Source organism: Polypterus senegalus, chromosome 1 (genome assembly GCF_016835505.1).
Source record: "Polypterus senegalus isolate Bchr_013 chromosome 1, ASM1683550v1, whole genome shotgun sequence".
Taxonomy (NCBI): Eukaryota; Metazoa; Chordata; class Cladistia; order Polypteriformes; family Polypteridae; genus Polypterus; species Polypterus senegalus.
Window position 1 is genome coordinate 124,923,116 of NC_053154.1, and position 9,614 is coordinate 124,932,729.

The window sequence follows — 9,614 nt, forward strand, 5'->3', positions numbered from 1 at the left end:
CAATTAAAAATTGCATGTGCCCGATTTTACATTAAAAGATTAATGCTTTTAAGACCTGTAAATGTGAAGATTATTTGTACTTCATAGTGTTACTTTATTATTCCCAGACGGTACTGCTTGATATGCCGTTTGGGTGCCAAATCCCATTGCATTATAATAATTCCCCTACCTACAGTATATATGCTTTTGCGTACAATGCAATCAGTTTATAGTGCCGAAAAATGGGCTATTTAAATATCATATTAATGATTATTATTTGTAACAATCTGATGTGCACTGCCGACGGTTCCTTAAAATGCAGGATTTTAGGGAACACGAACACTTACAGCCTTTCGGAGAGGGGCGACTTTATTCTTGGTGGTTTATTCCCTTTACACTTTTTTAAATCGGTTCCGGATTTGCTTTCGTTTGAAGTGATGCCCAAACTGTCCACATGCAGTGAGTGAGTAGACCCACGTGTATGTGCATGCGTTTTGGATTATTGCAAAATATATATATATAATTTTTAATTGAAAGTCTGCAAACACCTATGTTACTTTTCTTACTGAATTGGCGGATATATCCCTATGTATTTAATTTACACCTTACAGCACAAAATGTTAACTTCTATTACTGCAAATGAGTGTATTTAAACGTTTCATGCTAAATCAATTACGATAACAAAATCTATCACTCTCTAGGAGTGATGCTGCCGCCTTGCCATTTCTTACATTTAATTTAATTCTCTTTCCCCGCAGCGCACCATTAAAGACCTGATCAGACTGATTTTTTAATTTTGCACATTGCACTGCATTTTTTATTTGGCATGTGGATATCGGTCTCGCTCATTTATGATATCTAAACGTGTGTTTTATTTTAGGTTCAGTCCACGTGGATTTCGTTGGATGCAGACTATGATTTTTGCAATCAGTGAAATTAACAATCGACAAGACCTCCTTCAAAACATTACATTAGGATACACGATTATGGACAGCTGCGATCACATCGCAACATCTACAAAAAGTGCGCTTATTCAACTTAATGGGCAAGAGGGTGAAGATGGCAGCTTCTCATGCTTTGCTGCCGGGCGTCCAGCTGTCAATATGATAATTGGTGACGCAGGGTCTTCGAGATCTGTGGCTGTTCTGAGGACCATTGGACCTTTTCACATTCCTTTGGTAAATGTTTTTAATATACAATCCTGTATTGATTTGTGTGAATTTAGGATACCTTTGGGTATCAATGATAGATTTCAATGTAGTGGATATTCACGTAAATATATGCGAATAATTATATTCTTTCTCCAATAGCTGCCTCGTTTTAGTTAGCGCAGGAACTTTGTATGACGGTGTCAGAATGTATTTTAAATTGCTCATGCATTTTTATGTATTTAAGACATGTTTTTAATTTCTAAAGATCTAGTATTCATGCTGTAAATAAGTAACTTATGTTGGCCTGTTTCATTTTTATGTCGGTTACATTATACTCGTTACATTTAATAACTCACAGGTCAGCTATTTTGCCTCCTGCAGTTGTTTAAGCGACAAGAAAGAGTTTCCATATTTCATGAGAACAATTCCCAGTGATGCTTTTCAGATCAAAGCCATTGTGAAGCTGGTCAAGCATTTCAAATGGACTTGGGTTGGGGCCGTTGGACTGGACACCGATTATGCCCGCTTTGGCATTCAGCTTTTCATTGAAGAAGCAAAACAGTCGGATGTATGTATTGCCTACGCCGAGTTTTTTCCGACCACCTACACGAGAGAAAGGATTCTTGAAATTGTGGATGTAATGAAGAAATCTTCTGCTAATGTTGTTCTAGGATTTACAGGTGAAGGGGACCTGGTTCCCATTTTAGATGAATTCAGACTACAGAACATCACCCACATTCAGTGGATAGCAAGCGAAGCCTGGTCAACGGGAACGCTGCTCCGGAACGAATACCGGGAACTTCTAACGGGCAGTGTTGGCTTTGCCATCCGACGGGGGCAAATTCCAGGCCTGAAACGTTTCCTAACCCGATTACGCCAGTCGGATGCGTACACTTCTCCATTCATTGCGGAACTGTGGGAGGAGGTGTTTGAATGCAAGCTGAACAATTCATTGAACACGCATACGCATGGGGCTCAGTCCAGAAAACCTTGTTCAGGTCTGGAGAGCATGGAAACAAAAGTTCATATTTACACGGATGACACGCAGTTGCGAGTGTCATATAATGTTTACAAAGCTGTTTACGCCATTGCTCATGCGCTTCACAATATGAACTCTTGCATAAAGAACAATGGGCCTTTTGAAAACAATTCATGTGCAGAAATGAAAAATATTCACCCATGGCAGGTACGTATCTAAAAAATAATGACACGCAGTGATTGAATGATCGTCATCCTTATCACTATTATTATTGAATTAACATATGATTGGGATTCAGACTTAAAAAAGAATATAGGTTTTTTAGGTTAGATTCATTGGCGGTACTGACCCTTGTGTGCATAAATAAGTTCTGTGAAGTGCTGCCACTCTGCCCTGGGCGGTTACTTTTCATGCACCGGGTGCTGCCAGAAAACTCTGAGAACGCTATGTATGTTACAAGTATTTAAATATTGTTGTAGCTAGGGAAATCAAAGATGGTACACCAGAATGCAAACCAAAGTATGCTTTTTACAGTTTAATTGATTTGCAGTCTGGGGTGTGTGAGTTTGCTCTGGCGCCCTGATCAGATTGGGTTCCTGCTTTTCCCTTTCCATTTTATTTAAGTAAGTAAACACATGGTTTCATAAACTTTATTCGCATTATTAATAATTTTAATGTGGACTTTTACGAGCTTTATTTAAGAAAAAAGAACAACGGTTTCACGTATAAGGATTTTGCTTTGAGTCATTGTCATCCGTATTAACTTTATAGGTGTGTTTAATTTATCAGTCATCGTGTTGCCCTTTTGTTTGCTACTATCGTTTCAGCTTTATCATTACATGAGGAATGTGCGTTTTTTAACTCTTGGAGAGGAAGTCAGTTTTGATAAAAATGGAGACCCAATTCCATCGTATGACTTGATTAACTGGCAAATGGGACAGGATGGTTCAATTGAGTTTGTAAAAGTTGGATATTACGATGCCACTTTGGGTACGGAAACGGAGCTTTTTATTAATGACTCCATCATTTTGTGGCGTGGAGGGCAGGTCAGTATTTTTATGAACATATAACAAAAATCACACATTTCCTTTAGGGCTAATATAAGCAAACATTTCCTATTTTTACCTGGGAAAGACGTTAAATAAAAGTGATTGGCGATTTATCTTGTCCACTTTATTATGTTAAAATTAATAGAACCGACAAATTACCTAAACCTTTTTGCAAAGCAAAATTCAGTGCCAGGTTCATGGGGAGAAGAACAGAATGAAGCTTTACGATGAGTATTACTGTAATCTGTAGCTAAGAGCAGCAAGCGGCACCTACATCTAGATTTATGACAGTTTTTCTTAACACTCTTGGTGACAAAGACACCACTGCTAATCGAATCTGTCCGAAAACAACCACAGAGTAGCAGCTTTACTCTTCCCACTGAAGCTCATCTAAAACATTGGGCTCCCCTGTGGTCTTACGCCCAGTTTAACAGCGCCTGGTAAGATGCGATTCCTCACAAACGTGCGTGCCCTTGATACAGGTCTTTTCGTGTGCATAACAACTATGATCGCTTGAATTCACTTCACTTTTTTTAAGACGCCTTTAAGGTCATATTATTTTAATTTTGATCCCTTACTACAGATCTTGCCCACAATGGAAGTTAATCAGTGAAACATGACACATTTCTATTACACTCGACAATATTGAGATTTTAAACATTTAAACTGAAGCACATATTTTAATATTTCAAATATCTGACGCAACTATTCTTGTTAATTATGTACTTCTCATGAAGTAAATCATTACATTATGAACAAAAGGGAGGATTACACCATCTCAAACTAATTGTAACTCCAACTTGCGATAGCCTACATATACATTATTCTACTTTTCGTTTATGTATTTTTCATGAGGTTCCGAAGTCTGTGTGCAGTGAAAGCTGCAACCCAGGAACAAGAAGAACGCCAAGGAAGGGACAGCCTACATGCTGTTTTGATTGTATACCTTGTGCAGATGGCGAATTCAGCAATCAGACAGGTAATTTCTAACATTTAACACGAAAAACGTGAGAGAGGCTTTATAGAACTGAGTTATGTTTACGTGTTTTACAGTACAATATGGACAGCGTACTGTACTACAGTGTACACTCTGTAGTGCTGATAATAAATAAATGACATTCGTTCATCTCTGCATGGAGAAGAACATAACAAAGATTTGGAAATGAGCTTATAAAATTTATGTTTAAAAATTGCTGTTATTTTGTATCCACTTATGTTTATTAAATTAGCAAATTTAAGAAAAACCTCTAAGTAGTTTAATTATATTTCGTACTGTTGGATTTTATTACATCTGTTGTAATACACCATAGAACATAATGGCATAATAAAATGGCAGATACTCTGATTTAAACACTTAAATAAGTACTGTATACTATGTACAAATCTCGTAACAATGCATTCGTGAGTGAAAAAGTGACACAGATCAGTGCTGCTGCCAGATTGTTTACCGGGTTTCCTTAAAAATTCAAAAGATGTGTACCTTAGGCTCAAAATGGATGGAAAGATAAATGGAGGTATATAAAACAACAAAATATGCCCATTTCAAAGAAATATAAAACTGGAAAAGAAATGTTTCTGTAATTATTTCATCCGTTTATTTTTTGCTTTATTGCAGATGCTGTAGAGTGCCTGAAATGCTCTTTGGAAAGGTGGTCTAATGAAGCTAAAGACCAATGCATTCCAAAAAGTATTGAATTTTTGTCATACCAAGATCTGTTAGGTTCAACACTAGCATTTATTTCAATATTTGGTGTCTGCATTACCACAGCTGTTGCAGCTGTATTTACCATCTTCCGGAAAACTCCAATTGTGAGAGCAAACAACATGGAATTAAGTTTTCTTTTATTGTTGTTTCTTGTTCTATGCTTTCTATGCCCCCTTGCATTTATTGGTGAACCAACCACCATCTCTTGTTTTATGCGTCACACTTTGTTTGGCATCAGCTTTGCCCTGTGCATTTCATGCATTTTAGGAAAGACAGTTGTTGTTGTCATGGCTTTTAGGGCAACGCTACCAGGAAGTAATGTGATGAAATGGTTTGGTCTTGCACAACAAAGAGCTAGTGTTTTCCTCTGTACATCCATTCAGATTGTAATCTGTATTGTATGGTTAACTACAAGTCCTCCATATGCTATTCAAAACACAAAGTATCAGAGTGCAAAGATCATTCTAGAATGCTCTGTTGGTTCGAACGTTGGGTTCTGGTGTGTGCTGGGTTACATTGGATTTCTTGCTTCTATGTGTTTTATTATTGCTTTCCTTGCTAGAAAGCTTCCTGACAATTTCAATGAAGCCAAATTCATAACTTTTAGCATGTTGATATTTTTTGCTGTTTGGATCACTTTTATTCCTGCCTATGTTAGTACTTCTGGAAAATACACAGTAGCTGTTGAGTTATTTGCTATTCTAGCATCAGCATTTGGACTACTTGTATGCATATTTGCTCCAAAATGTTATATCATACTGTTAAAACCAGAAAAAAATACAAAAAAATACATGATGGGCAGAAACAGCCATACAACTACAAAGTAAGATTTTTTTACAATCATGTTATTATATTTTATTTCTTAGCACACTTTGTATGTCATATTGTCCAAACTGCTATTACCAAATCACTGCATATAAAGAAAATGCAATGTATACAATGTATATTTCAAAACAAAGCCAGATGTGTACAGTATGAGTATTACATTATTAATTGACTGTAAAATGCTTAAATTATTGCATATACCGTACATTCTTAATCGGACACCTCCACAATGTTGCTCTTGCACAATTAAAATATATCTTTAATAAACATGCCAGGAATCTGGTGATACATATCTTTATTGTTTCATAATCTAGAAAATTAGTGAAGCTATACAGTATCATCATGAAAGTCAGACATCTCTGTTTCTTGTTCTTTGTCAAGTCTTCATATTTCTTCACTAAACTTTGAAAAGGGCCTTTCTTTATTTTTACTTTATTTGTACTTGTGATTACTCAGAAGAAATTGTTTGTTTATTGCCTGTGATCATTGATGTAATACATTGTATACTAGTATATATGCCTTTTTCCAGAGGGACTAAGAATTGACTATTTTGTTTCCTTTTTTAAAAGTTTTTTTTTTTCTAGAATATTACTGTAAATCTTCCTCTACTGAATGTAAGAATTCTTCTGCCATTTTTTTTGTTATCTTCCCCCGTGAAGGTAGATAAATGATAAATTCTCAGTTGTTAATGTTTAATACTGATAAAAGTCCACCTTTAGCATTAATTCATCTTTCATTTCAAAATAGTATTGTTACATACCCATATGTAAAAATATGCATGAATTCTTCATATTTAATAATATCCCTTATCCTATACATTTTTTATAATTGGATGTTGCATATACAATGTGGCATCGTGGTGTGGTGATTAGAGCTGCTTCCTCACCAGTCCAGCATTCTAAGTTTCAATCTTGGACCTGGTTGTGGTCTGTCTGTTGTTTTCCCCTTGCATGCATGATTTTCCTTTGGTGGTATTCTAAGTTAACTCCAATGTCCAAAGACGTTTGTGTTAGGTTAACAGGTGAATTCACCTTAGCATCCCATACCACTGTCCGGATTCCGAGTATGTGTGTGTGTAAATGAGTTGTGCATGGCTGTTCTCTGCCTTGTGCATGGTGTTGTTGTGGTAGGCCCCAGTCCCTTTCAACCTGTGTTAGGATACAGTGGATTGGAAAATGACTGACTGATGACTGAAACATCCCCATTCTACATTCTACATTTTTTCTGTCTCTTTCATTTTATTTAGTTTAAGTTTGTCCATATTATTTATTTTGTTCATCCAGATCTTCAATTATGCATTAATTAATTTCTTAATTTGTGATGTAAGTTTCAGACATTTTGTAGTTTGTTTGTTACATAATCTCTTATACTGAAACAATGCATTTCTTTGCTCCAGTATTCTCCCGATTTCACCTGGGATTTGCTTTGTTTAAGTTCTTTTAAAAAACTTTGTTATCATTAGTGCTCATTCCTCTCTCTATAGTTGATTCTATTAAGACCCCACTCAAATGCTTGTATTTCTTTTGTTCAGTTTTCTTTCTCTTTTTGGACTTTTTCATCATTATCTCTTCAGTTTTTTCCCTCATTTCCCACTTGTTCCTGTCTCTCATGACCTTCTCTTTATATGGTCCTTTCTCTTCTACAAATATTCATATTTACCTCTTGTTTACTACTGCATAATGTTCTTCTTGTCACCAAATTATCATATTCCCTTTTTCAGCTCAGTATTCTGGTATTTTTTTTTTGCATCTACTGTACTTCCAATACTGGACAGAGTTTAAACTCATGCAAACCATCAAATAAAATAAAACAAATGTAACATTCTTCAAGCAACCTTTTAGTGGCCACTGTGATGATTAATCACTTGATACTTAACTGCTATATGTCCCACCTTGCAATGTACTTTAAGCTGCTCATTTTAATATAGGTTACCTCTCATTGCCTAACTTTTTGATTTGCAGAGGCAAATTCTGAAATCATATTCTTTAACTTAAACTCCTGGTGGTGGAGTCTTTTTTGCATCTGCTTATTTGCTGACATTCTTCATGCTGAGCTACATAGGCATAATGGCTGGTCTGTTGACTTGATGTGCTTCGGCCTCCCAAATGAAGAAGCATTTTATACATTTTCCCATCAATTCTCTTACTTCAGGAAATTGATGGACTCCTCTCATTATAGTGAATCTTAGCCAAAAGGCCAATTAAATAACTTACATTACATTAACTCTTCTTTGGTCTTGCAGACATGCAGAGACCAATTTTATATTTGGCACAATTTATAGCAAAAAGTGTGTCCTATTAAAATGTGAATGTAAGTAATACAAATAGACAGGAAACTTAATGAGTACGCTAACTCACTGATTATAAAGAAAGACACATATTATTATAATCGTTATTCTCCAGAGCAGTGTTTCTTAAACTTTTTTTTTTCTCATGACCTAATCTTGCCCTTCTTAGTGTCTTTGAGACCCAGTCCATGACAACCATCAGATCAGGGGAGAAGCAGGTTCCCCTTGGAAAATCGCCACCGAGAGTCATAGCAGAACAATTTCAATTGCTTAAATGTTTTTGCTTTCTGACAAAAATTGTAGCTGCATTTGTCCAAAGTTTCTAAGGTTCTGCAGCTTTAGTTTACTTCATAGAACAATTCAAACAATAGTGTGACATGTGAGGAATCTTTTGTATGCTTCTTATTTGTCAGTGGCGACCCATCGTGAGACCCTTCATAAACCTTAGGCAGCCCTTTCCCATTGAATACAACAGATGAGTCACACTCCTGCGTGAACCAAAAGGTGGCAACCAGCGACCCATTGCTTGAGGGACTATGCTACGGAGCTGAGGGAAATTGAGGAAGACACCCGAAGCTGCAAATTATCCATCCATCCATTGTCCAACCCACTGAATCCGAATAGGGTCACGGGGGTCTGCTGGAGCCAATCCCAGCCAACACAGGAACCAATCCTGGGCAGGGTGCCAACCCACCGCAGGACACACACAAACACACCCACACACCAAGCACACACTAGGGCCAATTTAGAATCACCAATCCACCTAACCTGCATGTCTTTGGATCGTGGGAGGAAACCCATGCAGACACGGGGAGAACATGCAAACTCCACGCAGGGAGGACCCGGGAAGCGAACCCGGGTCTCCTAACTGCGAGGCAGCAGCGCTACCACTGCGCCACCATGCCGCCCCAGCTGCAAATTATTAAGCTGAAATTGCAGTATAGATCTGGGAGGAAATAAATCCAATAATCACTGAATCAACAGTGTTACAATGGTAATTGGTTTGTCCTTTCAGGCTGAGAATATTATGAATTTGTAGTACTATTTAGGAGATTTTCGAACACAATATTCATTTTGTAAACCTTTAATACATGCTACAAATAAACAAAGTTCTTTGAAAATAAACATTTTTTGCATTTATATTTACATTTACAAGACACCTACATGCATTTTACAGATCTTTATTCTGATTAAAACTTGCTCAGCTTTGAAATACGCAAATGATGCTGTAAAGTAAAGATATACAGTAGATCAACGAATGCTTACTTAATATCTTTTGAATGCACAAACTAATAGAAAAAATATTAGAAAATAATAGAGAAAAATAATATGTGGAACAAGGTTGCTGCAACAATAGCAAGTTACTACAGAATAAAAAATAAAACAACATTAATCATTTACAGTGACATTTTTGGAACAAAAATTAAAGTGGGGCCACACAGATGTGGGAGAAAGAAGTGCAGTCAGGAGGAGTGAAGCCATCTTTATAAGTAATGAAGAGGTTGTGTGTGTGCGTGCATGTGTGTGTGCGTGTGAGTGACAGAGAGAGAAATGGCAAAGCACTTGAATAGCTACATTTTCAACACTCTCTCCTCTGCAAAAATGGCAAATGTCAGGAAAGATCCTGATTTGGATTGGC

At 36.7% G+C, this 9,614-nt stretch overlaps 1 protein-coding gene across 1 annotated transcript; it reads left to right on the forward strand.

Moving 5' to 3' along the window:
- Positions 1-221: 221 nt before the first annotated feature.
- On the forward strand, positions 222-5,690 carry LOC120530954 (extracellular calcium-sensing receptor-like). The gene is made up of 6 exons (XM_039755841.1): positions 222-442; positions 860-1,157; positions 1,489-2,316; positions 2,937-3,155; positions 4,014-4,137; positions 4,774-5,690. Exons 1-6 carry the CDS (start codon positions 222-224, stop codon positions 5,688-5,690), a joined length of 2,607 nt encoding a protein of 868 aa, XP_039611775.1.
- Positions 5,691-9,614: the final 3,924 nt, after the last annotated feature.

Bases quoted from the DNA above. Each gene is read 5' to 3' on its own strand.
- LOC120530954 (XM_039755841.1), top strand. From the start codon at position 222: ATGGGCTATTTAAATATCATATTAATGATTATTATTTGTAACAATCTG. The intron at 3,156-4,013 runs GTCAGTATTTTT...ATTTTTCATGAG, and splicing joins TTTTGTGGCGTGGAGGGCAG to GTTCCGAAGTCTGTGTGCAG. The intron at 4,138-4,773 runs GTAATTTCTAAC...GCTTTATTGCAG, and splicing joins CGAATTCAGCAATCAGACAG to ATGCTGTAGAGTGCCTGAAA.